Raw genomic sequence first — 27,939 nt, 5'->3', positions numbered from 1 at the left:
GTCGGGGGAGGTAGCTACCCGGGCGGCTTGAGATAGAGATGTGCCTGCGTCGCCGAGGGTGTTGGGAATGGACGGGATGGATGGATTCGGCGTGCTGAGGGTCGCAGGTCGTCGCTGGTAGGAGCTGTCTGATGAACGTAACGCACCTAAACCGCAGCCGCAGCCGCGCCTATACCCAGTTTTTGGGTCACTTCCCTGCTCCAAGTCACAGCGTCAGGTCTACCGCAGCTGATTGGCCCGAGGTCCAGTTCTACGTCAGCCACAGGCGAGAGCTTTAAGTGCTCCACCACAGCTTCTACATGGCCAATGAAACAAGCCTGGCTTGTACAAGCTAATTGTGCCGTTGCGGCGGTGCATTTCGATCACTTATTTCCACGAAGCTTGGCTCCCCATTCATTGTCTTACCAACCCCCGATACTCCAAATAGCATAGCAACCCCATTTGCCCCCGGCGCCCAACCACCCAAATTTCTTCAGGGGCAGCTGTCGTCGATGATGGATTCGCCAGATCGGGCGGAAGCTGGCTGCTGTTCTTTACCCAGATTGTTTACACATGTTCAAAACTGGCCTACAGCATGCAAGGCACTTCCGGCCAAATGCTCTTGAATCTCCTGGGGATTCTTCTTTTAGTCAAGAGGGGCTCACCTTCAATTCGTGATGGGTCAGGTAGATGCATTCTATCGCCTTGCTCAAAGACGCGGAACCCACGGACTGACACCTGCCGAGATCCCTTCGCGGCATAAGAAGCTCCGGCACAACAGCTGTCATTGCGCTGCCAGTCTGCCCTATATGCGTCAAAGATTGTAGCGGTCTTGCCTTGGTGTGGAGGTGTTCCAGGCTAATTAATACAATAAGGCGGAATGAATTGCGACTGCTCTCATTGAGCCAGCTAGCGATGGGTGGTTCATCAGCGCCACCGAAGACTTGCAAATCACCAGGGCATACCTCCAAGCACTGGCCGCCTGATTCTATCTACTGGCCGTTCACACAAGGAAGCCCCTCGGTGTAACGAACAAGAACAACAAGAGCATGGCAACCATCAGGGAAACCGGAACAGGCTATCGTCCGCCTATCGATTGTCGTCCAGTGGACGGGCGGACGGACCCCTGCCGGTAAACAGGGCAAGACAGGCGCTCTGGGCCGGGCCAGTCAGAAAAGCGCTAGCGACCCGTTTCTGCCAGCTCATACAGGCATCTCCCCCGCACTGGGCCACTCAAAACCCATTCTGTTGCGGTGTCTCTGGTGTAAGAACCACCTCTCGGCGCCCGATCTTCAGGAACGAGAACAGAAAAAGCAGCAGCAGTGACAGAAAAGATCAATCAAGAGAAAAATCCAGAGTCCCCTTGAAAGAGATTGGCCAGCTATTAATCGGTGAAGCTAGATCCCTGCAGAAGTTTGCATTATTTGAGGGCAGTATTGTGGGTGTCAGTGTGGGTGTGGTGACAGCAGCACCAAAATCAAGAGGTTGGACTCGGACCAGGAGAGGAGGTTGGGAATCGGCCTGCGAAGGGGGAAAAAAGGCTCTGCCCAAAACAAGTAATACGACGCTCTAGTCCGTCCGCACCTCTCTCTCTTAAATCACATTGACCTGCAGGTTTCATTCTTCTCCCGATTTCTTGGTTCTTTTCCCCATCTAACCCAAGAACATTCCAACGATTCAGTCCCTGCCGATACGACAGCACACTAACAGGCTAGGTCGGCCAGCTCACTCACCTTCTTCGCCCATTCCAACACCTCCCCTTCCTCTTCTCGCCGACCATTAATACCTCATTGTTCCGCTGCAGCATTCCTGTCACTTACGTACTCTTTGGGGTGACTCTGAGGCTGCGAGACGATACCAGCTTCGCGACAACACCCTTGAGCTGACACCGACCACCGAGTGTGGGCGAACGCTCACTTGCAATCTCACCCTGCCGCCTTTTCGGCCCCTCACATTCCTGGCTTCCGACGACACCACGCAGCGCCTTCCGTCAAAATGACACGCCGCAAGCACTCCGATGCGGCCTCTCTGGTCGCCGGCCTCCTACTCTTGGTGTCCGCTCCCAGTCCGATTTCTGCCTACCCTTACCCCATGCAAAATGTTGCCAACAACCTCTTTTATGATGTCGGCGACAAATTTATGCGCCGCGATTGTGTCCAGCGTTGCGGAGTAGACCTGCAGTATTGCTGTGGCTCTGGCGAACAGTGTTACACTGTCAACAACATTGCCGGCTGCAGCACCATAAACGGAGGTGGGGGCTATGGTATATTCACCACAACCTGGACTGAGACGAATACCTTCACCAGCACAGTCACAACAGATTGGCCAGCAACAACAAAAGAGGCCGGAGGCGTTGGCGACATCTGTACCCCAACGAAGGCAGGAGAGGAGTCGTGCGGCAAGATTTGCTGTGCTACCTACCAGTACTGTGCCTACTCTGGGCAGTGTGCCCCGCGAGAAGGCGGAGGCCTTACCACAATCACCTCTGGAGGCGTTACGATCACAACACAGTACTCCGCTCCCTACCGAATCACTAGTACGAGAGCTACGGGCACGTTCGCATCAGCAACATCAACAGGAACCGGCGGTGTCGTGCCCGTCCCCGATGAAGGCACCGGCGGAGGTTTGAGCGGCGGAGCCATCGCAGGCATCGTTATCGGCACGCTTGCTGGTCTCGGTCTTCTCATGCTACTCTGCTTCTGCTGCATCGCCCGTGGCCTTTGGGGCCTCATCTTTGGTGGCAAGAAGAAGAAGGAGCGCAGCCGCGAGCGAGTTGAGGTGGTTGAGGAGAGATACTCGCGCCACGGTAGCCGCATGCCCTCGGCTCATTCCCATCGCCCCTCGCATGGCGGTTGGTTTGGCGGCGGCGGCCGCCCTGCCCCAGCTGCCAGCCGCAAGGAAGAAAAGAAGGAGGGCGCCAAGTGGTTGGGCTTGGGCGCCGCCGCGGCAACTTTGGTGGCACTCTTGAACTTGAAGAAGGACAAACCGGCACGTAAGCCGCGGTCAACTTACACGGATTCGTACTATTCGTACACGGGGACAAGTCCCAGTGAGTCTTCATGGGATTCTCGGACTCGATCGGATCTGACGTCCTACCTAGGCAGCTCTAGCTCAGGGGGAAGAACTCACCGAACTGGCCAAACGCGCGGCACACGCACGACGCGCCCCTCACGGAGGTAGCATCCCAAGGTCTTCCTGGCCTCGATGAATTGCATAATAAGCCCTCGGCTACCTTTTCTACAAGGTTCCTGAGGCCCCGAACATGCTTCGAACGTATATAAATTGGTATTGTCGTCTCTTTTCTTTTACCGGCGTTACGGAGGATAAGTCACAACATTTCTTTCCGACTTGCTGAATGCAAGAATTTGGAAGATGAAAACAGCATGGTGCAAGGAGACGAGAGATTTGGCGATGATGGTGGATGAAAGGAACTGGACGATTACGCACGAGAGATGAAAATTGGGTGGCAACGATAGGGTTGGAGATGATAACGAAAGGCAGGAGGGGAGTCTCTTGGGACATTAAGCGTTTCCTACTTTCTCTTGGCGTGCCTCCTATTACATAACACCACCCCCGCACAGCATGGCATGTACGATGTTAGAACGATTTTGATGTTATAGACGAATTTGGTGGCGAGCTCAAAATTTGTTGTTTCCCGAGCCTTCTTAATCAACGATACGGTATTCTCTTCCCTAGTCGCCAATTCGGGCTCCGTGTTGTTTGTCCAAGGTCCTGGGGAAATGTTACTGGTGCCTGTGTAGAAGCCGAGTTGAGATGAACACTCGGCACTTGCGAAAAACCTCGCGTTTGACCTTTATGCATGGTACAACTCGAGTTCCATGCACGGCTTGCGGTTGGACTTTACCGTCTCAGTCAGGTTGGTATATAGGAAAACAAATAGCGAGACCTGTTTAACACGATACACACGACATGGAGAACAAGGTTTTGAAAGACTTTTTGTGTGGGTATCATTTCACCATGAAGGATTTTCATGCAAATAGTAGATAACGTAAAATGTCGAGGTGAACGCTCAGAGCAGGGAGCTGGTAACGTATTGTTGACTTTTTGAAGTGATGATTCTTTGTTGGTAGCCCTGCGCTACACGATGCAAAATTGAACCCCGGCCACGCCTGTGTAAGGACCCAGAACCCAGTTTTTTGCAAAGCCTTCCAAAACATGACCATTTGACTTTTACTTCGCTCCCCCCCAGTTCGTCATCCTTCTTCAGGATACGCTTACTGAGAGTCGTCGACAACGTTGCCCTTCTCGGAAACGTACATGCCGTCCAAGAACTTACGGATATCCTTGTTGCGGACCTTGCAGATCTGCTGGATGTCGGCAGCAGACTGGGAGACAGCCTCAAGGGAGTTGCCGAAGAGGACAAGCTCATCCTTCTGGTTCTTGGAGATCTCGACCTCAACGCCGGGGCGCATGATGACGCGGCGGACGAGCTTCTCGCCAATGAAGTTGCTATGCTGGGTCAGTATTATCCTTCGCTATTACCATGCAGCTCGACTTGACATACCGGATCTCAACCTCGAAGACACCATCCTCGTTCTTGTCCAAGTTGACGTTGATGGGGAAATGGGCGTAGACGTAGCGCATCTTGTACTTGAAGCCCTTGGTGACACCGATGATCAGGTTGTTGATGAGGGTGCGGACGGTACGGAGGGTGGCAACGTTCTTTCTTGAGCCGTGGTGGATCTCAATGTTGATGGTGCCCTTCGTGGGCTGGGAGAAGTTGACAGCCAAGTGGCTGAGGTCCTTCACCAGCTTGCCTGTTGACAAGGTCAGCCATTTACCTCCAAGGGTCTGTATCCCACCATGAGGCGCAATGCGCCTTACGGAGAGTAACAGCGCGCCGGCCTCAATCTAGGACTGGAATGATGACCAAGGGGTGTTCACTTACCACGGGGGCCCTCGACGGAGACGACGCGGGACTTGATGTGAACCTTGACTGTTGGAGAATCCAAGTCAGCATGCATTCGATTGCCTGCCACTACTGCTCCTTTCGAGCTCATCCACAGTCTTAAACTTTTCAACCCAAAAACCCATGTTGCTCTTTCACCGCGGCTCCCCATGTCCCTCCGCCATGTTCACAACCTCATGCTAGGGGCAAGATGGTTGCCGACGCAAGGCAGAGGAGGCGAGACCGAGGCAAAATGGCGACAGAGTGATATAGTATCCCAAAGTTCAGAATCCGGCGGAGCTCGCAGGGCCGCATCGTGATGGCCGGGGGGTTCGGTTTGTGCTTGTATCGCTGCGTCGATGTCGACGCCGACAACGGTTCTTCACGTACCATCCTGGGGGACGACAAGGCTCTCCTGGGAGTGAATGTATCTCATCTTGACGTCGGGGGGAGGAGGTTGTCGACTGGGCGATCTACTGGGCGACTGGTCTGTTCGTTGGGCGTTGAGGGTCGACTTTTCAAAATCTCAATTGAAGCCGTTTCGCGAAAATTGACATGGAATTTTTGGTGTGGGTAGCAAAAGTTCTAGGGCTCATGTGCACGTGAGATTTTGTGGTCCGTGCCCGGATTACCTTAAGCCCGCCCTGGAAAAGAGGCGCCAGTGAATTGGCGGGGCTGGGACCCGAGACCGTCTCTCGGAGCGGGGCAATGCCGCTGAGCTTCAGCCACACTCGGCATACCAGCCGCAGCTTCTCAATCTTACTGCCTGGCACAGTCACGTGTAACATTCGGCCAATGGGAGGAGCCATCCCCGACAGCTCCAACTCCCGCCCGCCTCGACCGATGGCTGGCCGGCGCAATAGCAGCAGCGCAAGCCGAATGAACGTACGTCAGCCTCGAAGCTCTCCAACCGCGCCCGATATCAATCGGTTTAATTTCCTACAGCAAGCGTGTACATGCGACCGAACTCAAGCAATTGAAGCAAGCATACATTCTTTACAACTCGAGCATCAATACGGAGCGATTGCGTCAGACCCGGGAATTCCCACATAGGCCAACATGTCGTACTTCTTCTCGACCCCCGTCGACATCGACATCGTGCTGGAGGACGCCGATGACCGGTCCATGGTGGATGTCAAGCTCGACAAGAACCGGCGCGAAAAAGCGCCGCTGTATATGGACGGCGAGTCCGTCAAGGGCGCGGTAACCATTAGACCCAAGGACGGCAAGCGGCTAGAGCACACCGGCATCAAGGTGCAGTTCATCGGAACGATAGGTAGGTTCTTATACTACTTCGTGCGCCGTTCCGCATAGTGGCTTCCCGCGCTGATCCTTTCTCTCTAGAAATGTTCTTCGACCGCGGAAACCATTACGAATTCCTCTCCCTCGTTCAGGAGCTCGCGGCTCCGGGCGAGCTACAGCACCCGCAGACCTTCGACTTCAACTTCAAAAACGTCGAGAAGCAGTATGAGTCGTACAATGGAATCAATGTCAAGCTGCGCTACTTTGTGCGCGTCACTGTCTCACGCCGTATGGCCGACGTTATCCGCGAGAAGGACATCTGGGTCTACTCGTACCGCATACCCCCTGAGATGAACTCGTCCATCAAGATGGACGTCGGCATCGAGGACTGCCTGCACATCGAGTTCGAGTACTCCAAATCCAAATATCATCTCAAGGATGTCATTGTCGGCCGTATATATTTCTTATTGGTCCGACTCAAGATCAAACATATGGAGTTATCCATCATCCGGAGAGAGACAACGGGCGCGGCACCGAACCAGTATAATGAGAGCGAGACGCTGGTGCGGTTTGAGGTGAGTTGTAGTTTTGTTGCAGTGCCGAGTGTTTGGCTAACAAATGTTTGACAGATCATGGACGGCTCGCCTTCGAGGGGAGAAACTATACCCATCCGACTCTTCCTTGGCGGCTTCGACCTGACTCCCACATTCCGGGACGTGAACAAGAAATTCTCTACCCGATACTATCTCAGTCTCGTACTTATTGACGAAGGTAAAGAAACCTATGCGTGCTTTGTTTCGGTTGATCCAAGGTGGGCTAACAGGGTACACCAGACGCACGACGGTATTTCAAACAATCGGAAATCATCCTCTACCGTCAAACCCCGGATGCGGCCAGTGGTCCCAATATGATCATGGCCGCCGCCCCCGAGAACCCCAAGCTTATGGCGCACTCCCTGCAGGCGTAAAGTCACCTGGCAGTGAACGGGATTGAGCTCAAGTAATTTGTCGGTGGGTTGTAGCTGTCATGATAGTTTTATTCCGTCGTCACGCAGTTTTAGCATAGGTCACGGCGTTTGGGGTACAGAAAGCTGGGTCTGCTGCGCTGATACGAAAACAATGAAATTTTTCTTCTTCCATCAATTCTACCATATACAAAGCCAAAGCCCAATCCATGCAATTCGTAAGGTATCTGTTGTCCAGGGTCATTCTTTGTGTCCGGGACTGTTTTGTGATTACTTGTACATGCTCTTCTCCCTGCAGCTCCGTTCTTGTAATCCGTCTCCTGTCATTCAGCCATTTACAAAATGTCCATCGCGTCATCTGTCTCGAATCCGAACTGGTTGTTCTGGATGGCAGCGATTCTGTCCAGCTCCTCCTGGTACTGCTTTCGCAGGTCCTGCAGTGTAACAACCTTGCGCTTGCCCTGGAAGGCCAACTCCCTCGAGTTGGGAGGTGGCAGCTCCTCCGAAAAGATCCACGCCTGCTTCGTATCGACGCAGCTGAGCGCGTTGATCAATAGCAAATACTGTTTCGTCACCGCTGTATCGAGAATATCCTCGCCAATGAGCTTGTCGCCTTCGCCAGCGTGCTGCAGCTTATGGATGCGGTCGAGCAGCACCGTAGCGGCGCCGCGGTAATCGTTATGTTTAATCCTCCAGGAATAGAGGATTTGGTGGTATGGAGTGCCGCTGAGGACATCCATTGTCGTCTTGCATCTTTGGGCCAGGATTTCGTCGATCGAGTCTTGCAGGCCCGGGAACGGAAGCGACATGAGTTCGCTGTTGTGGTAAGATTCGCACATCTTGTCGACCAGCTTGCGGAGGGAGGAGTGCTGCATCGCCTTGTCCTTCATGGACAAAAGGCTTGCATGCGCAACATCGAAGCGTGAGAGCACTGTGGCGGCGTTGAACTGGCGGCTGAGCATCTCGCTCCTGACTAGTGCAGCTTCGGGGCTGGCGTGCGAGTACTGAATGGCCAGGCCAGCGAACTCTAGTACGTACGAGTATGCCTTGGCCTTCTCGAAGAGCGCCACAATGTGACAGTGATACCGAGCCGGTCCCTTGTTGAGCAGGTTCCACTCGGTATCATCGAGAAGACCACTGCTGTGCCGATCGACATCTACATCTTTCACACCTGTTGTTCGTGTTAGCGAGGTTCTAGATAGTATGAAGTGCCAACGTACTCATGCCAATTGCTGCCTTGCGAAAGTGGATGGCAGCTGAGGCAAAGTCCTTCAACGCAAGGGAGACACGACCCTGAATGTAAATGGCGAACGGCGTCTGGCTGCAGTAGGGGGTGAGCTCCAAAGCGAGATCGGCTCGTTCCCTCCTGATGAGAGAGCACTGAATAAGGGTGGGCGACACTTCGATGTCACTATTGGAGGCGCAGAGATCTGTAACAATGTCCGTGATACTCGATGCCAGAGGCTCGTTTCTACTGTCGACAAAACCAAGCAGATGGCCCACGTTGCCCTCCAACGCAGTAACTGTCTGGGTTTCATCTCCAGTGCGCTTCAAGGCGCTTGGTGAGCCAGAGAAGGAACCGTTACGCTCGTGCTTGCTGCCGAGAGGAACGGTAATCTCGGTCTTGGAGAGCCACCGAAGAAGCTCTAATCTGCGGAGTGACTCGAGAAATTGGCGGAACACAGTGCCAACGTCGAGTCGCTTGGAGAGCATGTCCTCTTCTTGCTCCCAGTCGAACTCCATATGAACCAGCAGTAAGACCTGGCTGAAGACAACCTTCCATTGCAGTTCGATTGTCTCCTGAACAGCCTTGACAATCAGCTTCCTGCCAAAATCTGTTAAAGGCTGCCGGGTTTTGCGGCTACCCGAGTCGTCGGTGGCGGCGATCAAACCGGAAAGACTCTCGTATAGGTCCATTGTGATGCTGCCGTAATTCTGTCCGAGGCTTTCGATGACTTGGGCGCAGTCTTCATCGCTCACACTACGCCACAAACTTGTGGTGTCGAACATGTACTGGATTCGTTCGTAATCCGTTCGAGGTGTCTCCTCGAATATTTCGGGTCGCAGGGCAGCGTTGCAAACCTGCTGTATGCTGTCGGAGATTGCATCAAGAAAGCCAACCCCCGTGGACACAAGATTCGCCACCTTCTCTGTGCCCTCATCCGGCCGCGACAGATTGTAGTACAACCGTTCTAGCGAGCTGCACTCTCTGATGGCAGACACAGAATCCGCGCACACCACCCAAGTCATGTCCGAGTCTGCGTCCAGGACTAAGGCAACAGCTTCGCCACGCTGCTTGTCCAACTCAATAAGAAGGCGGTAAAACCTCCGCCATTGGACTTCGCTGCTGGAGCGGAATTGCTCGTAGTCCATGCCGCCGGCCGAGTTGCGATCCAAGGATGCTGTCGAAGCAAGGACAGAGCAGATAGACTCAGCCAAGCCCCTCTGGCCCCTTGAACTACTGCTACCGTCCTTTTGGGAGTAGAGCCCCTTTTCATATATGGACAAGGCAGTCTCCAGGGTCGCCTTTGTGAAGCGGCCAGGAGCAAGAATAAGCTCCAACCACTTCTCGGTCGTGTCTGTCGGGTCAGATGGTCCAGACAATTGTGCCGTTGGGTAGGTGGTCTCGATATGAACCGATGTCCACTCGTTCTCCCACGACTCGGCTATATTATCCTTATTGAGATCAAGTTCCTGCACCCTGAACGTCATATTGTTCTTCCACAATGTCCACAGCTGGATACCGCCATCGGAAATGCTTGAAAGAACAAAATCCGCCAAGGTCCATACATCCGACAAGGATGGCGAAGAGGGCACCAGATGAGTTTCGGGGAAAGCGTCTTCAACGTAGACAGTGTCGCTATCACGAGCTTTGATGTTCCAGAACTTGAACTCTCCAGCCCCAATAGGCGAATATGTGGCACACATTCTGTTGCCCGTGCCGTCGCCAACAAGGTGCAACAAATTTGCTTGGGTAGGCTCGATCTGCCACTTGCCGATCTCCTGGGGGTTTCGGTCGGAATTCAAAATGTCTCCGGTGAACAAGATCTGACCGGTGCGTAGGTTCCAGATGCGCATACGGTGGTCAAGGCAGACGGTGAAGAGAAATGCTGCATCTTCCAAGCCAAGGTCCGTCACTTGTATCGATGTCGCTGCGCTGGCATCCATGTGGATGTTGCGGTATCGGATTGAGTGATTCTGTTTGAAAGGGAGATAGCTGCGGATTCCCTGCGCCCAGCCCTGAGCGTTATAGATCGTCTCCTTCCAGGGGTTGCTCGTTGCTATAACCTGTCAGCTTGTAGTTCAGTTATGACTTGACCGACGAAAACACACAATCCTGAGTCTTATTCCGGTCCAATCTCACCAGCCCACCATCGTGTAGTGAAATAACAACCTGGTCAGTGCTCGCAGCAACCATACGATGCGGGTGCTTGAACCCAAACACCTTCGGCTGGTACACCTTGCAGGCATCGCCTGGTCCGGCCTCGATTGCGGAGCGCTTCCTGAAGAAGTCGGGTCGCAGAGTGAAGGAGTATAGGAAGTTGGACTCGTCGAGCACGAACATGGAGAGCGCATCATGTTCCCGGGGGTCGGCGAAGGCGATGCATGATGGCTGAATCGGCACGGAGAATCTGAAGTTAAGTACCAGCGGCGCATCGACTGCTTTCTCCTGTCTGCAGGTATCGACCACGCGGAGGCTCAGGACTAGGCCGTCCTCTAGCAGCCTCCACAAGAAACTGCGCGGTGCATCGTGCCATTTTCGGTGGTAGACAGACGAGGCAGGCGCCAGGTTCTTCAGTCGGAATGCGATTTCGTCTTCGCTAACATTGTTTTCGCCGTTTGCGAGCTTGCGAGTCACACCCCTCCCGTTTGATGTGAGCGAAGGAACGCGGATGTTGACAATGAACGAGGCGGAGGAGGGTTCGAGATTGAGACGAGTCTCTCGGTAGAGGTACTGAGTGTCTGCGGAATCCATTATTGCGCCCCTAACCTGTAAAGACCTCTAACGCCGTCGAAAAAAGGGGAAGAGGCCGCAGAAATCGCGGGTCGGGCTCGGCGCATGAAGCAGTCTGCGACAGCAAAAGTTCGTCGCGATTGAGTTGATGGAATTTCCAGTTTGAAGACTCCAACGCGCGCTGGTGGGGCTAATCCCAAAACAGTAACCAGCTTGGTACAGTGTCGTTAGACGGTGCATTGTATATCGCACGGTACATACTTCCCGCAGTCTCAACTGACGAATCGAGTTGACGGAAGTTGCTGCCAGGATGAACATCACTCATCTGGAATCGAAGACGCCACATCTTGATGGATAGTATTAGGTACTCATCAAGTATTTTTTTTTTAAATCTCATTATGTTTTCTAGCAAGTGCTTTTCTCAGTATCTAGTCTGCTGGGTAAATCGCCGCAGAACAACCACAACTCCCGTGTAAGAATTTGCCGTCCAACGCCAGCACCAATGCATGCCATTACTGTCCCAGCCGGGTAATATCGAAGCTCACTCATATGCGCATAAAACCATTACCGCTCTTCTCATCCCGGTTTGTCTACCAGGATCGCCTAGTTAGTCCTTCTCTAGGTCCTTGGGACTTGGGTCTCCGATGCCATCCTCATTGATCGCGAATAGACAGTCACTCTCCGGCAGACAGGGGCTGTCGTAGATCTTGGCAACACGGGTCTCGCCTCGGCCCTTTCTCAAGCTAATTCTTGTTGTACTGGCATGGGCAATGATGTTACCACCGATTGGCTTCTTCGGGTCAGGGTTGAACATGGCACTGGGCCCGCCGTCAACCTGCGCAACGACCTGGTTTGTGATAACAACAGCAATGCCAAATTCATCGGCAAGACGCTGAAGTGTGCGCATAAACTTGGCAAGATGGGTTTGTCTGGATGACAGTTCACCTCGACCCAAAAAGTCGGTTCTGTAGAGAGCCGTTGCACTGTCGACGATGAGGAGCGAGAACCGCGTCTCGCACATCATAGCGCCAGCCTGCTGGAGAAGCTGAAGTTGATGGTCAGAGTTGTAAGCGCGTGCGTAGGCCACATTGTCGAGAACCTCTTCTCCGGAAAGGCCGTATCTGTTGGCAACGGCAAGCAGCCGGACGGGTCGAAAGGTACCCTCGGTGTCAATGTACAGACATTTGCCCTCGCCGCCGCCCATGTCGAAGGGCAGCTGGCAAGTGACAGCAAGTGTGTGGCAGATCTGACTCTTGCCCGTGCGGAACTCTCCGAACAACTCAGTCACCGATCCGGTCTCGATGCCACCGGCGAGAAGGGTATCCAGCTGCTTCGAGCCTGTCGTGATTGAGATGAGCTCGCTTCGTCGTTGATGCATCTCGGTAGCGGTCGTGAAGCCCATGGGCACAAGTTTTGAGGCTTCGTATTCGGTCAGACAGCAGTTACATCAAAAGTCCTGGTAAACAGACTTACCTTCAGCAAGAATCTTGGTGGCTTTCTGCTCCGAGATGCCCTTGATCTGTTCGAGCATCCGGCGGGGGGTGTACGCGACAGATTCCACTGTATTGAACCCGCCATCGACAACCATTTGAATGTCACGCTTAGTCAAGCCAGCGACTCCCTGTCCGCGACAAATTTTCAGCATCCTGGGCGTAAGTAATGTGGGAGATTTGACGGTAAATTTACCTCGAGTGCGGAGAGTGGCGTGGGCGCGCCAGGCCCAGTCATGCCGCCCTCGTCGCCATTGTGGCTCTCCTCGTAGCCCTCGACATCGGCCATTGGACTTGTGAATATGAAAATATAGACTCGGGCTCCAATATACACGCACAGAAAAGCTGCAAATTGTGAGCCGGAATTATTCGTGCGACCGGTGAATTGTTGATGAGGGGAGGGGAGCGCGGACTTTAAGACGCGTCAGGGAAGTGGCGATGACAGAGCAGAAAATACGCCAAGTCACATGATTCAATTAAAAGGCCAGTCGGCCCCGCCGGGTGCCTAGACTTAGCGTCCCACTAAGGTTCATTATGAACTGCCGCCCAACATCACCAGTCTAATTCACTAACTGTCACGAAACGATTCACGAATCAAGTCGGTGCAATACAATGTGCAGACGGCTGTTGCAGATAAATCTAGGTATCTCTCCTGAATTAAGTTCATGTTATGCCGTCAATTTAGTGTCACTATTCTGTTCGATATTTCATGCGGTTATGGTACGAGAGTGCCATCTGTTTTTAAATGGATTCTTATTTAGGAAATGCTGTTTACAACCCAAGCTCTTGAAGCTATTATTAATTCTTTAATGCAGTGCGGAAAACCCAAACACCCGTTCAATCGTCCAAATCATCAATGCAAATCCACCTCCAGAAACCCCAATCCCCATTGGTTCATCTTTGCTGTCGTTGTTGGTACAGTGGTCATGTTGTTGTTGTATTTGTAAGTTTTTGCGTCTAGTTGATCTGGATGCGGCGAGCCTCGTGCTTGGGGGCCTTGGGAACCCGGATTGAAAGGATACCGTCCTTGAAGCCGGCGGAGACAGTGTCCTGTTGAATCTGACCGGGGAAGTTGAAGACCCGGCTAAACTCGCCAATGCTGCGCTCAGAGACCCAGTACTTGGCGTTGTCGACCGGCTCCTTCTTGTTGCTGTTGCTGCCAGTCCTGCACACCTCGGCAACGGTCGTCGCCGGGGTGGGTTGGGCGGATGAGTCGTTGTCGTTGTCATTGTCGTTGTCCTTCTCATCTTCGACGGTAGCCTGGTGCGCCGAACGAGGGCGCTCACTGCCGTCAGTGATGGCGTCGCTCACCTCCGTGGCGCTGCTGGAGTTTTCGAGAAGACCCGCGGGGGGCGTGCCGGCAGTGTAGGAGCGCTCGACGCGGCCGCGAATGTGGAGGGTGTGAGGGTCGGTAAACTCAATGGAGACATCGTTCTTGTCCATCCCGGGGAGTTCGCCATGCAACTCGTAGGCATCCTCGACTTCGCGGACGTCGAACTTGGGCTGGAAGGTCGGGACATGGTTGCGGTGGGCGCTTCCACGGGTGCTGGTGCCAGTCTGGCTGCCCTGGCGAGAGTAGTTGTCGAAGTCCTCAAGGAGGCGGAAGAGGGGGGTGAAGGAGGCGTCGGAGTTGTAGAAGTTGCGAGGGAAGAATGCCATTTTGATGGTGTTACTTGGAATGTGAGTGATGTGTGAGAAGTGGTAATGATATGTTTGAGTTGTAAATCGCAAGAACTGTTTGCCGTATTTGGAGGGTGTGTTGAAGTGTTGTTTGCTTGTTGTGAATCTTGTTGGTCTGATGAGGAAATTCGGACTGAGTGTAAGAGGATCAAGACGGTCGATTTATACACTCGAGGCAGGCATCGCCGCACCTTCCCCCAAGTTCCGGAATCATCGCCGATTGATTATACACACCGTTGCGAACCTAGCATAGAATCATCTCGGAGCCAACGGAAGGGGCGCGAATGTTGCGGACCATGTTTCCGGAGGAATATGTGCTGTAAGCATCCGGTGATGGCATCGCGATGCTTCCAGCAGCTTCGGCTTACAGAATCCAATGGAAGGTTCCAGCACCTTCCACGCACTTGTTCCCAACCAGCAGCAGCAGATTGCCTAGCAAATTCACCAAATTCAATTCAAATCGTGATTCGTAACTTTTTTCAACAACCTGGAAATTTTCTCCTATATTCCCGCGGCATGCCTATTGCTGCCATCAAGCATCTCCATGTCCCTCCAAACGCAGCAAAGCCTTTCAACTGATCCGTTGTAACTGGCAAGGCCTGGGGGAGGTACTTCGTATGTCGCTCTCCATGTCCTCGCTTAATTTTTAGACTTTCTTCGCTCTACATGGGTCTTGCCATCATGCACGACGCAATTTCGCCGCCCAGCCAATTGAGCTCCTACCCTCGACGACGGACGCATGGTCCGTGTCGAGCCCCTGGGTGTTCATGTCCATGGCTCGGTCCAGACTCTTCCATTTCAGCTGCCGTGCCGCCCCCCCGCCCCCTCGTTGTCTCCGTCCCTAGGACCCTGTCCTCCAGAGGGCGCGGCCTTCTTCCATTCTCGTCGTTATTTTCCGAGTATTAGCTGGGGTTTGGTAGGTTATACCATGATGTCTTTCATTGGGGACAGACACATGATGCATTTGCAAGGTGTGAAAATGGCCACTTGCGGTAACGTAGACAACGTAATTACAGTGACTCCCAGCATATAGGCTTGTCTAACAATACAATAAAAAGGCTTTCGGTAATCATCTTTGTCGCTACTACTCTGACGAAGTCCGACGAATCTCAAAGGGGAAATGAGATGTTTTAAAGCCCACCGCAGCTCGATAACAAGTCCAGCATCTTTGGCGAGAAGACTGCCAGTGGTCCATCACGACATGCCGATATACCGACATACCAGTACCCCCACGAGTTCAACTTCACTCCCGGCGAGAACTGCTTTCGAGCTAAAGTCAATTAATAAATATTTAGTCGCACGTAGCGATTGATCCCATAACCTCCCCGGGAAGTACAGATGGTACTGTTGGACGGTAGCGAAACATCAAAATACTTCAAGGATACAGCCAATTAAGGTTTGGAGTCGCACTTCGAGTTTTGATCCCGACGCTCGTCCAGGTTCATCCCTTCCGGGGTCAAGCCACACTGTGGATGTCGCCACTTCCAAGGTGCCACAGTTGATCGACGACATGTCTTAGACTCCAACGCAGCGTAACTTCGTTGCCCAACTCGGTCTCTAAAATCATTTCCGTATCATCAGACCAAAGATGCACGGCGAATGCCGGAGGGAGATCCTGGAAGTATCAGAGTGCCTGCTTCATCGACCGGTCCGCTTGTATCACCTACATCTGGTGGTTGCCGAATCATCCAGACATCCTATCCTCGGCTCCAGGCATGCGTAGTGTACACAGTAGTCGTTCGTGTAATTAAACAGTCAGATTAGGTACAGGAGGAACCATTACCAAATACCCAACACTAGTATTAGCATGACCTGAATGCGCCCGTCGTCTCAGCAACATGGCCAACCCTTCAATAACAATAGTGCCCGAATCCGAATGACCTAGTAACTAGAAGAGGGGAAAGTTGCGTCGGGATAGGCAGCGTTCTCGATGGGCTCGGAACAAAAGGTCTCATTGCTAATACTGCGGTCTCATAGGCGGATACCCTGCAATCATCGCCATTCCGGGTCGCATAGCAGCCGGAACAGCTCCGGGGCCGGGACTCTGTACCCTATTGAAGAGCCCGATCAACCTCCTACCAACAGATGGCTCGAGTTCGGTGCCGTCTCTCGCGATCTTGACTTCCCGGTTCGAGTTCCATGGATTTCGGAGGCCCCTAGTCCGGTAAAACGGCAGCCGTGCGGTCGACAGCCATTCAAGCTTGAAGGGCTTGCCCCAAGCCTTGGCAGCACCATCGGCTTCTTGGTTACCACTCTTCCTGCTACTGGCGTCGCTTTGCTCCAAATCCTGCTCCTCCTCCTCATCTCCGCTATCGGCATCATCGCGCTCTGCTTCCCAGAAAATGGTCCCTCTGGCCGAATCGTCGATGATCCTCCCCTTGGGTGCGTACTCCGTAGGCTCGGTGGGGATTGCCTTCGGTAAATCGACGTCGCTCGCAGATTGGGCTTTCGGAGCAAACTGTATCGCGGCCGCTGGATCTTCGTTGATTTGCGACGTCATTCTCGCATAGCCGAAGTATTCGCCCGATTTATTCGCAGAGAAGACGAGATAGACGTTGTCGACGGCCTGTCCAAGGATAATCAGTCATAGCTCACGACCGGGAACTGGTGGTAGGACCTACATTAAAGGCGGCATTCAAGGTGTCTTCGTTGTGCGACTGAGTCGCCCAGATGCCTGTTCTGACACTGAGTTCCAGATCCTCCACAGTCAAACTCTTCAAGACGAAGAATTTATCCTTCTGAGGTATTACGTCCACGGGTGTCACTGCATTGGTCTCGTCTGACTCCGGTACCGCAGCCTCGAGCGCGTTATCGGTAGTGCTAGGCTGCGCAGCAGCGTCATGAGGAGTCTGCGAACCAGATGATGCTGCCGGGCCAGTGGGTGCTGTCACTCCTGTCGCGCCTTCAACAGTGCTCTTGCGCAGGCGACTGACCAGGCGGACGGACTGGAACTTCGAGTCGTGCAGTTTCTGCTGGGCTGTGACACATGTATTCTCGTCTTTGAAGTTTGCGAATGCGCAGTTGCTCTTCGAAATCAGGAACAGGGATTCGAGGCCGTTTGCCTCTTTGCACACGTGGTGGACCAGACTCATCAAGTCTGTCTGGGGAGGGAGGTTTCCAATCCAGATCGCATGGCCTGAGGTTTGTCAATGGCTTGTTTCGAAAGTATAGTCCGAATGTAGCTTACCACTTTGCCGTGGCTTCCGCGGTGGACCTCGCACAACACCAGATCCGCCTTCTCCCACCTCTATAGTCCCGTCAGTACGAGCTTTTCTTTCTTTGTTTTCGTCGCCTAGCGTCCGACAACATAAAGACTAACCGCTAGATTTGTTGTTTGTAACTCCGTGTGCGCCAAGATGGTCCATCCCGTTCGGAACTTGCGGCATAACTCTAGGGTCGCTGTGTGTCGCATTCGCTGTCATATACTGCGCCGACATCATTTGGTTCGGGAGGCCTTGACTCTGAGCATAATTGCCAGCCGGGGAATAGTAGTACCCCTGCGGTATATGGCTGTTTTGCGGATGGCCCATGACCATCTGATTCGGGTAGAACCCCATGTTCGGGCGAGCGTGTTGCTGGGTCGGAGAAAGCTGGCTGGCATAATAATGCTGCATCTGTGGGTGCTGCGGCATGTAGTAATGATGGTTGCTCATGGGCATCGGTGCCTGGCCGGGGTATTGGGGGGGCATCTGAGGCATCTGGGGCATCATGGATGGCGAGGACGTTGCTGGACTGTATCGCTGGTGTTGCTGGTGTTGCGGTTGACCACCAGACGCATAGTGGCCTTGCCTTACTGCGGTCTGCGGCAGCGCGTTCGCCATGCCGTTCATGTTGAAGGCCCCGGGGCGGCCAGTTGCGGGCTGCTGTGCCATGTCGAGTTGAGACGAGAAGGCATGGTGCGGGGGTCCGTATGGCTGGTGATGCTGCGGATATGAGACACCTTGAGCGTCCATGCTTGTTTTCTCGTCAAGGTAAACAGGCGAAACACCTACAACGTTCAGGCCTTGGTGAGAGTCCACGGTAGTAGGGTACTCGTTGACGCTGGAAGGGGGTTGAACATCTCCCATTTGTAATGTGGTTGCGCAACCTGGTATTCGGAGTTTATACCACCCACAAACTGTCAGGTCTGAGTTAGCAAAATATCCCAAAAACCCGTGGCCGGGGACCAACGGCGCCACAATCAGGTCTTTCTAGTTGTTGGTACCTTCCGCGAAGCACTAGTCTAGGTCTCTGGGGTTCTAGGTTGACAGCTCTGGCGGAGCGAGCCCGGTAAAAGAATGACGGGTAGAAGGGGGCGGGAATGTGATTCTAGGCGCCACAGAGAGATTGAGCTATTTGCGGTAGATGAGCGAATGCCCACGTTGTGGGCAGTGTGGCTAGTTTGCACAGCCTTTGAAGGAAAAGGGAGGGGGGGTTCTCTGTCTGGAAAGTCACGCCTCCGAGTGTCCCAGGGTATATGTGGCAGCAAACCCTGTTCTGGACAGAGAGATGTGTGGCTCAGTGAAATTCCTGGTAGACGATCAGCTCGTCTGGGCGTCCAATACGGATGCAGAGAAGAGTCCGAAGCAGGGGGTACAGCGTAGCCTTTGGTACCGGGGTAAAGGGGGAGGTGCCGAAGAGGACGGGACGAAGAAATGAAGATGTGAGGGGCCATACTAGGGAACTCCAGGCATGCATATCGTGTGGAGAGGTGGTGCGGCTTCAGGGTGGTGCGGTTGCCACTAACGAGGGCAATCTCTTACCTGAACTTGGGGCCTCCGAGGCAGGGGTTACTGCTCTAGACTGCCGAAGAGCACTCGAAGATCCAAGACTTTGCGATGCAGTGAGAATGAATGCGAGCCAGGGGACAAGGGATTCTGAGAACAGATGATTGGATTTGACTGAGTTGTGGCGCGCGGATGACGGCGTTCAACGCAGCTATGGCCAAGAGGCAAAGAAAGCCAGGCCAACGACAGCAAACTGCGTGATGAGACTGTCAATTGATCGACAAGTCAGCGTAAGTGAGTATTAACGAAGGGTCCCTGTGACAGCTAGGAAGCCGCAGTAGTAGTTGAGTGACGGAGGCGACGCGAAGGCTTGCTTCATCTTCAACCATCCAATGGTATTTATGGATGGGGAAGGGCAAGAGCCATTATGAGACTTGACTAACGAAGAGAAGGCCACAAAAACGACAACGGGGGAAGATGGTGAGTTACCGACAGGATGGTGGCCAAAAACCCAAGGGTCGGGTATGTTGCAAAATGTAGGGTGTGGAGGTCCCGGGAGCCCCAGTCGTCTGCTGAACAATATCGGGGCTAGGGGCAAGCGGCAACCGAGTCTTGGATGGTTCGAGAGAAACTCCTGGCGACTTGTGGGATGCTAGAAGGCATATGAAGATAGCACAAAACAACCTTGCTTCGATTTCGGAGTAGCTGTCAAGGAAGAGGAGCCGGAGGCGAGTTTGGGGGACTGGAAACTGGGCGAGTTGAGTACGGTTCCGGGGATGTAGGCAACAGTTACTTCGCCGCTATGTATCCGTAGCTGTCGTATGTTGCCCTAGATTACCAGAAGATGCCGAGATAGCAATACCGTCCTACACCGGACTGTTGAAAGAGAAAAGACGAGACGAGACGAGACGGGTGACTGGCAAGGTGAGATGGGAACGGCCGGGCCAGGCGGTGGATTAAGTGGCGTTCGAGGAGGGGTGGGTTTAGACGGAGTGAGCTGTAAGTGTGAGAAGCAAGCACAGACACCCAACTCATGCATTTGGAGAGGTCCATGGCGAGTTTGGGGCTCGGCTCCTGTGGCCAGCCCAGTCGTCCAGTCCAGATGAGACGGGGTTCAGGGAGGAATGGGAGGTGTGATGGTAGAAGAGGCGGATTGGAAGCTGCAGACAAGGGCACATCCTTGGAGTGGGAACGAACTGATGTGCATGGCGAGGTGCCCGTTCTGGCATGATGAGCAGCGAATTGGATGAAGAAAGATGGGATTTTTTTTCTTCGGTTCTTGGCTGCCGCTCTCAAATGTGCAAGGGACACGGATGTGGTCCGGTGGTCCTCCCACTTGGCCGGGCCATGAACTAGAGTAGGCAAGGCACTTTGGATTTACAGGGATGAATAGATCGATGGGGAAGATACCTTGAGTACAGAGGCATAGAGTTAGTTGTACGGAGATGAAGTGAAAAACTGCGAGAATCTACAAGTCAGGGACTCTGGCCTGGCGCGGCGCCACACAGAGCACACGGAAGAGGGCCGACGGACATGCAATGAGGAGCAGAGAGCAGACCAACAGAGCAGAGCGAGTGGAGGGTCTTGATGGAGCGACCCAGTCTTGGGGGGGTGGGCGGTTTGCCACTCGACCCGCCGGGCCATTTCCCAGTGTCAAGATACGATTTGTGTGCAAATACTGCAATGTACCGTTTAGACCCTCTAGGAGAGACAGGCAAACAGGAAAAGAGAAGGTCCAGAAAGAGAGAGACATGGAGGCTGCTGGCTTACCCGCTCGTTCCATCTCACTCTGTGATGTTAGTCCCGTGTCTAGCCCGGCTGCCCAGCCACATCGGTCTTGGGCCTTCCCCAATCAACCAAACTTCCGTTCGGTACATACACTCGAGGTACATCCCGAGGTACATTCCGCGTACGGCCAAAGCACCCTGTTCCAGTTTCTCCATGAATACAAATTTGCCATTTCTTGCTGCTGCTATCGTTAATCCTGTTGTGTTCCCATCAGTCGAGAGATCGTCAGCCTTGAACCCTAAAAGACTTTGCCAGTAGACGAGCAACGGAGCGGTGCTATCAATAGATAACCAACCCTTGCATATGGAGCAGGGTCCCGTAGACCCTGATGCCTTGTAACGAATCGTCTGCTTTCCCTACTGGGCTCCTCGGATATTGCTGCATAGCTGCAAGGCGGGATCTTGAGGCACAGCGCTATTGGGGGGCAAAGGCATACATTGACTTGTGGATGGTGGCACGAATACCTCTACTCGCCATTCCCTGGCCCAAGTGCCACTTAGGCCTCAGCAATCCGCAGCTCAACCTGGCCTGGCCTTAAGTCGCGTTGACCAGACCTAGCTTGGGACGGATACTGTGCGTAGAACTCAGAATCCGGGGGCGGCTGCGCGCTTCGAAAACCAATGGATGGAATGATGGAGTGTCTCAGAGAGCGCTCAATTGTGAAGTGAGTGTACCCTGTACCCATATGCCCACCATGGGCACACGAGGCTTGCACCCTTGCGACTCTCGCTACACCGCATGAGGCATGTAGAAAAGTTCCCATGTCTCTCTTTTGTTTCCGCCGCTGTCACCTCTTCGTCATGGAGATTTGGAACAGGGCCTTGGATGGCCACACGGGCGCCTGCCACTGCGTAACTCACGATCGCTTGTTGCGCTCTCTGCCGGTCCCCTTGAAGTCATGACGTGTTGAGGCATGCTGGTCGGGCGACCCCCGGACTGGAAGCATACCATCAGACCAGCTTGGAAGGAAGCAAGCCTGAGATGGATCAAGTGTCGTCTTTGATCCGAATTGGTTGCAGAGCCGGGGGGCTCGAGGCGTCTCGTAAACCTTCCCGTTGTGCGTCAAGGTGCGTTGGCTGGTTCGGCATTCGCCTCCAATGGACGGATGAACAGACCAAGGTCGCGGTCATGCACCATACCATGCTGCGCTCGGAATGAAATGGAGGCTCATTTTGCATTGTAGTACATAGTAGGTGGCCATACAGACGCAGGTTTGCGAGGGAGGTGTTGTGCGGGGAGGCCGGTGGTCTAGGCCTTTCTCCCCTAACCCATAGCCCATCTGTCACATCTGGAAAATCTCTGGGCACAAGAGGCCTGGCCTCTCAGCGGCCCTCAGCCCACTAGTGAACAGACCATTCCGAGGCCGCCCTAATGTGTGTTTCTCCCGTTTTGACAGCGGGCGGTATTGAGACGGCGAGTCGGCCGAGTACCAAGTCCGCGTTCTCGACACGAAGGTGTCTCGGAGGCAGTCAAGCCGCGAAAGTAAGTAACCAGGCAGAAAGGGGTTATGGGTTGTGGAACGATTGTGAGCGAAGAAGAGAACAGAACACATGGAGACGAGCCCCGCAACCGAGTAATTAACGTGCCGACAGAATCTGCAAGAGTCTGTTGTAGGCCGTGTTAGATTGTACGTTGGTGAGGTGTCGGGGAGTGGGCGACGTGAGTGACTCGGGGACGGGGAAGAACGAAGAGGAGGAGGGAAGAAATGTGGTGCTACGCGGTGATTCCCCCGCCGACCAGTGGACGCAGTTGAATCGCGACCCACGTCCTTCCTGCCTTGGATCATGGGTGCGAAGTGGACGTGCGGGCACCACTTGCGCATCTATCCCAATGGTGTCTTCCCCTAAGGTAAGGAAGGTGGTAATCACGTAAGGTAGTGGGAAATCGGTCTGGCTGCGACCCCACACCGCCCCATGGTTCAAGGTAGGTACGCGCGAACACCGGGCAAGGGCGCTGCGGATACAGACTCCTCTGTAGGGTAAAATTGGACACGGCCTGTGACGGCGAAGTTAAGGCGTGTAGTGGTCGTTTCAATGGCTGTTGGGAGCCTCTTTGCATTGCGACTTGGGTAACTCGGAGCTATCCAGGTCGGTCTATGAGATGGTGGATTTCTTGCCCACTCCCCTCCCCCCTTCCTTGGACTCGCCAAGCAACAGCTATGGGGATCAACGACCAAAACCGCTGCGTGATAGTCTCCCGTTGCCCTAGTTGGGGGCCGGCCCTTCTTCTGCCTTGTCTTGCCTTGGCCCTGCCCTGCCCTGTTTCGTCTCGGCCTTGGCTCACCCTTGTGCGGTTGACTTACACTGGCACTGGCGCTGTGCCGAAGGCTGGATGTACCAAAGTGCCTTGGATGCGTAGACATACCTACCTGGTGCGTAATGTACGTACCGTAAAGCGTACCGGCAACGTACCTTAGCCGTCGTCACCCCCTGGCCCATCCCCATACCCGAAATCTCTTGCAACAACAACCTATGGTACATGTAATTACCTGCACTGCTGTAACCTAGCTGCACCCATTTTGACGACGTTTCCAACATGGGATTCTCCAAACTTTTCGATTTTTTTCGGCATCCACTTGCAATGCATCCCCTGTCCCTGCCGTCGGAAGCCCCCATCCTCAACCATGAGGCCTGATCCTGCATCGCAGCCAATTGGCGATTCTCGGCCAGCCATGGCCTTTCTTTTCCACCAACCCTCTCGAATGCTTGTGGCAAAGGGGTTTGTCTCAAGCCTGCAAAAGGCGCGTCTTCTCGGTAGCCATTGTTCAGTCCTGTTGCGCCTCTTTGCCCAAATGGTGCTGCAAACACCAGCCGGACCCTGTACCTGAAGTGGTGGTACTCTGGACCCTTACCCGTCCAGTTCGACCGCTGGGCCCAACCGGTCGTCTTGGCCCCCCAAACCGGGCATCGCAGACAATGCGGCGGCCGGATCTTTTTCTCCGGGCCAAGTATGGATACGGCACCCACACCTTCTGCACCTGTAGTAGTTTTGATCAAATTCCCGTCAACGACTAACTAGTACGACAATGTAGCCCCAAGGGCTTGCTGGAAGCGCGGGCAGCAATGTGCCGAAAGCTGGAAAACTTCATTCATGGGGGCAGGCTGGTCACGAAACCCCGAACTAATGTTTGGCTCCAGAAAAACGCGCGGCCGAAAATTGCAGCTTGTTGGGCGGGTTTATCGCCACAACCCACCAACAGTCTCCAGCCTGACCGACGCCGATCTTTAACTCCATCTGCACTGAGATCTTCGGCGCATGTGGCACGCATCCTCCCATAGTCGTCACTACTTCCACATCATGATCCGGGGTGAGATCATGGTCAGACCCGTCCACCCGTCAAGGCAACGCCGCTCAGGACCAGATATGCAAGCCTGCCAAGATGGATATTTCGGATACCACTGGCAGGGCGGGCATACAAGGACAACGCTATTTATTTACCTAGGTCAACAATGATATGCTGGTGCAGAAGGGTCCACCGCCGCAACGGGGTGCGTTGGGCTCAGGAATCATTTGGCCGACAAAAACGAGGACTTCCTGCACATGGCCTTCGTTCGGCATACAGACTGGCGCCTGTCGACATGATCTTAACCCGCAATATGGGTCTCCTCATGACGACGTGGCGGCACTCCTGCTAATAACTGTAGCTGCCTTGACAACCGTGACAGCTTGTTCCTTTACTGGTTTGTTAAGTAGCATAGACCAACCATATCCTACCGAACTAATGCAGTCTGGTCTGCGCCAGCGTAGGCAAGAGAGGGATGGCAATCGACCGAAACACTAGCAGAAGCCACTGCATTCCGCATCCCCTTCATCATCCATGTTACCCAGTGTTAGTTACATCATCTGATTGAACCCGGAGCTGAATTGCAGCGGAATACGCCATGCACAACGTCTCCAGCCATCGTTCGACAATTCTGCCCCAGAAAGTCTTCTCGGGAAGGATTGTAAGTCAGCCCCTTAGCCCCCTCCGTACCATCTACAACGCTTAGTCGGTTTATCATGCGCTTTCCAAGCTGGGTAACTCCTGTGGCCGACAAGCACAAGTGACATCGAGCCGACTTGTGATTCGAAAGGAGATACCGGTAACGCTAGCAACCTGAGCTTTTCTCGTTATCAACGCATTTGCTTGTTCGCATCTAGGACCACATTCTACCTAGTGCAATGAAACGTACAGCTTCAACCATGACTTAATACTGGGATGTTGCAACGTGCTGCAAAGGATGACTGCAGCCAATACTAGCTGAGAACAGCATAGTTCCGTGCCTGACCATTCATTCCATCTGCTCCCAGAAGTGCATCACGGTGGCAGCATGCCAGAATCGTTCCAAGGAATCCTTTGCAATGCTGCACAATGTTGAATCTCGTCGAAGCTTGACCGGCACCACAACGCCGCCAGTTATTCAGCTACTCGCCGCATCCTTGTGTCGTCGTCTTATGTAGTCACAGACAGCGACCGAACCAATACCCAGCACAAAACCTTCAGATGCCCGCTCGTCAATATTGTCGCTCTACGTAACATTCTTAGTCTCATGAGCCGAATAATATATGCCTTCAGCCACACTCTACCCAAAAGCAAGACAATTCCTCGCAAATCCTATGCAAGTCTGGCAGTGATTTTCAATCAGCCTTTACGATACTTTTATCTTTATTTATTTTATAAACTCTCTAAGCTCGAAACCGGAGCATACGTAGACCCCGACGTAATCGATTGTACTAAAGCTACAGTCCCTGATCTATCGGCGAACAGCGAAACAAGTTCCTCCTCGCAACGGGCATGTGCTGGTGGTAAGGTGCACCGGCTTGGTGTGACAGGGTTATTCGCCAGGGTGATACCTAAGCAGCCTGGTCCATTGTCAAATTTGCCTCGACAAGAGTCAGCATCTTGAAATATGTTTTAATGCCTGCTTGCCGTTGTAGCGGGGGTGTTCAGCTCTTCAGGCTTGTCAAACTTTCGGCTGCCCCGTCGTAGCGTCCGGATTGCGTCCGGAGTACGCCACCGGTGGCGAACACACCACCTGTTTCAGTTGTTGTCGAGATCCTCGGCCGTCTTGTGGCTTCGTGGGGTTCCAGACCAAGCTTCAAACGACGATCATATCTCGAACGTCACTGGCCCGCCACATAATTGCTAACCATGGGAACGCGCTTATGCTAGTTTAAAGTTAGCTACTGGACGTTAGCTGCCCGATGCCATGAATGCCGGGTCAGCTCGAAGCCAATAATTTGGGTCGTGCAATTGTGGCAATGAAGAATAGCTATTGTGCCATTGCGAGTACTCGTGTGGTTTCCTCAATGCCCATGTTGCGGCACCAATGGCAATCTTCGGGTCAGCACGGAATTTCCATGTTCAAGATACCATTGAAATTTGAGATCATGTTCCTCGACGAATGGAAGCTCCGCTATTGATCCGAGGCCTACCGCTCGTTGCCCTCAGCTCCCAGCACACTCCTCGGCATGGTTTGGGGGTTCTTTCGTTCCCTCTAGATATCTTACTTGCGTGGGTTCGATATGATGATTCAGCTAGGCCATTGCATTGCAGTAATGGGCCTTTTCTGGCATTGGTGGTCTATGGATATTTTAAGCCCCGAGCCCGACATGGCCTCCTCCACTAACAAAGCTGCGGCTACATACTATCTATCTATCGTTGGAAGTTCCCTTCCGCCAAAATCTTCGCCTCGGTACACCTTCACAAAGGAAGCACTAGATGTTAGACTGCCCGGTTTTGCCTGCCGGATCTAGTATGGACCTGCGCCCATAAAGCTGGCAGGTGGTCATCCGTCGGAGTGACTGAGTTGCTCGGAATGGATGGGGCTGGGAGTATGGTTCATGGATAGCTCGTGTAATGGCAGATTTGATGAACTCGCTCCCGAACTTACAGGTTCTGTCCCCGGGCACTTCAAAGTTCTGCCGACGCCGAGGTGTCCAAGCGGCCTGAAATGGATGTTAAATATGAACCTGTTGCATGTGCTGCTGTGTCCTGTGAAGGGAGTCACCCTATGTGCACGGCATTTTCCACATGTGCACGGCATTTTCCACATGTGTGTCTGCATCGAATCTTACCGATCCGATGTCACTCCTGATAACCTTGTCGCTAGTGAATTTTCGGGGCTGCCTTATTAAATCACAGATAGAGCTCACTACCTGCTGCATGGGCGAAAACCAAACAGGAAATTTGGACCAAGACTAATGGGTCAACTGGACAGGTGCGTCGTTGAAATTGCTGCATGCCTTGTATTGTACAATGCCTCCAACCGTGAGACCACCCAGACGACATTAATCCTTCTTCAAGGGCAGGAGGACTTCCTCGATACCGTTCTTGGTGATGATCATCATCTGTAGATGGTCACCGACTTCAATGTGTCTCTCGACAGCTCCGTCAAACGCATCCTTGACCAAGATTTCAGCCTCCTTGCGCTCCAAAGGAACACGGGGACGTTCTTGCAGGTCGTGTCCCACGCCGCTACCGGGCACGTATTGGTTCTTGAAGTTGACCTGGTTGTCGAGAAACGGCGTAATCAAACTGGCGGCGGCACCGCCAGCACGGCTTTGCTCCCTCTCGTAGCTTCCGACGGGATCATAGGAGAAGACGGCGCCCGTGCCCTCCTCATCCAGACCGCCTAGAATGGCGTACACATAGTAGGGGAAGAAGCGCTTCTGGTAGAGGATCGTGGAGAGGCGCTTCGCGCAAGCTGTAACGCTCATGGGCTTGCCATGACGGTAGCGGTAAATCTTGCAGATGGTGTCGAGGCGGTCCTTGAGTGCCTCACCGTCGGCGGCGAAGCCAACCACAGAAAGGAGGATAGTAGCGTCTTCTTGTGTTGAGGTTGTACCGCCGATCTTGAAGACCTTGGGGGTGTATCTGGAGTTGATGCTGTATCCCGAGGTGCTACGGGTGTCGCCAGCCATGATAGCGAAGTCGGCGCCAGCGATGGCCAAGGTCGAGCCACCATTGTCGGTGTAGCTGGAAAATATATCAAATTAGCTTATAGTCACTTAAAAGAGAGAGAGGGAGGCTTCATACGGGTTGAAGCGGTGCTCTCTGAACTCGCCGTTGGCCTTCTTGGGGGCCTCGGAGAAGGAGTAGCTGGGCCCGTTCATCAGGGGATTTTGGCTGAACATGGCCATGGCTGCGGTATTCTGAAAAAGAAAGGGATTGGTCGTGAATATTCGTAAAATATGCTACTCGTCAAAAGGTTCTCGTGATGCCGATGGTTCGTTTGTGGTGGGGT

At 53.4% G+C, this 27,939-nt stretch overlaps 8 protein-coding genes across 8 annotated transcripts; 2 read left to right on the top strand and 6 right to left on the bottom strand.

Moving 5' to 3' along the window:
* Window positions 1–1,974: 1,974 nt before the first annotated feature.
* EsH8_VI_000668 (uncharacterized protein) lies at window positions 1,975–3,159 on the top strand (the record flags this gene model as incomplete). Its single annotated transcript, XM_083271921.1, has 2 exons — window positions 1,975–3,028; window positions 3,080–3,159. 2 exons carry the CDS (start codon window positions 1,975–1,977, stop codon window positions 3,157–3,159), a joined length of 1,134 nt encoding a protein of 377 aa, XP_083127095.1.
* Window positions 3,160–4,214: 1,055 nt separating this feature from the next.
* On the bottom strand, window positions 4,215–5,324 carry EsH8_VI_000667 (60S ribosomal protein uL6; the record flags this gene model as incomplete). The annotated part of the gene is made up of 4 exons (XM_083271920.1): window positions 4,215–4,449; window positions 4,505–4,757; window positions 4,889–4,936; window positions 5,279–5,324. 4 exons carry the CDS (start codon window positions 5,322–5,324, stop codon window positions 4,215–4,217), a joined length of 582 nt encoding a protein of 193 aa, XP_083127094.1.
* Window positions 5,325–5,947: 623 nt separating this feature from the next.
* EsH8_VI_000666 (retromer subunit PEP8) lies at window positions 5,948–7,097 on the top strand (the record flags this gene model as incomplete). Its single annotated transcript, XM_083271919.1, has 4 exons — window positions 5,948–6,164; window positions 6,233–6,705; window positions 6,760–6,901; window positions 6,964–7,097. The coding sequence occupies 4 exons, from the start codon at window positions 5,948–5,950 to the stop codon at window positions 7,095–7,097; spliced, it is 966 nt and encodes a 321-aa protein (XP_083127093.1).
* A 332-nt stretch (window positions 7,098–7,429) lies between these two features.
* EsH8_VI_000665 (nucleoporin Nup120/160-domain-containing protein) lies at window positions 7,430–11,070 on the bottom strand (the record flags this gene model as incomplete). Its single annotated transcript, XM_083271918.1, has 3 exons — window positions 7,430–8,265; window positions 8,315–10,375; window positions 10,428–11,070. The coding sequence occupies 3 exons, from the start codon at window positions 11,068–11,070 to the stop codon at window positions 7,430–7,432; spliced, it is 3,540 nt and encodes a 1,179-aa protein (XP_083127092.1).
* Window positions 11,071–11,656: 586 nt separating this feature from the next.
* On the bottom strand, window positions 11,657–12,828 carry EsH8_VI_000664 (recombinase RAD51; the record flags this gene model as incomplete). The annotated part of the gene is made up of 3 exons (XM_083271917.1): window positions 11,657–12,468; window positions 12,523–12,670; window positions 12,736–12,828. 3 exons carry the CDS (start codon window positions 12,826–12,828, stop codon window positions 11,657–11,659), a joined length of 1,053 nt encoding a protein of 350 aa, XP_083127091.1.
* A 668-nt stretch (window positions 12,829–13,496) lies between these two features.
* EsH8_VI_000663 (HSP20-like chaperone) lies at window positions 13,497–14,198 on the bottom strand (the record flags this gene model as incomplete). The annotated part of the gene is made up of 1 exon (XM_083271916.1): window positions 13,497–14,198. The coding sequence occupies one exon, from the start codon at window positions 14,196–14,198 to the stop codon at window positions 13,497–13,499; it is 702 nt and encodes a 233-aa protein (XP_083127090.1).
* A 1,978-nt stretch (window positions 14,199–16,176) lies between these two features.
* Window positions 16,177–18,286, bottom strand: EsH8_VI_000662 (YT521-B-like domain-containing protein; the record flags this gene model as incomplete). The annotated part of the gene is made up of 4 exons (XM_083271915.1): window positions 16,177–16,785; window positions 16,841–17,355; window positions 17,407–17,466; window positions 17,539–18,286. 4 exons carry the CDS (start codon window positions 18,284–18,286, stop codon window positions 16,177–16,179), a joined length of 1,932 nt encoding a protein of 643 aa, XP_083127089.1.
* An 8,697-nt stretch (window positions 18,287–26,983) lies between these two features.
* On the bottom strand, window positions 26,984–27,835 carry EsH8_VI_000661 (proteasome core particle subunit beta 6; the record flags this gene model as incomplete). The annotated part of the gene is made up of 2 exons (XM_083271914.1): window positions 26,984–27,671; window positions 27,732–27,835. 2 exons carry the CDS (start codon window positions 27,833–27,835, stop codon window positions 26,984–26,986), a joined length of 792 nt encoding a protein of 263 aa, XP_083127088.1.
* Between the last annotated feature and the right edge of the window lie 104 nt (window positions 27,836–27,939).

The sequence above is a fragment of the Colletotrichum jinshuiense genome, chromosome 6 (assembly GCF_051148585.1).
Source record: "Colletotrichum jinshuiense chromosome 6, complete sequence".
NCBI lineage: Eukaryota > Fungi > Ascomycota > Sordariomycetes > Glomerellales > Glomerellaceae > Colletotrichum > Colletotrichum jinshuiense.
This window is presented reverse-complemented; position numbering and strand designations above follow the sequence as displayed.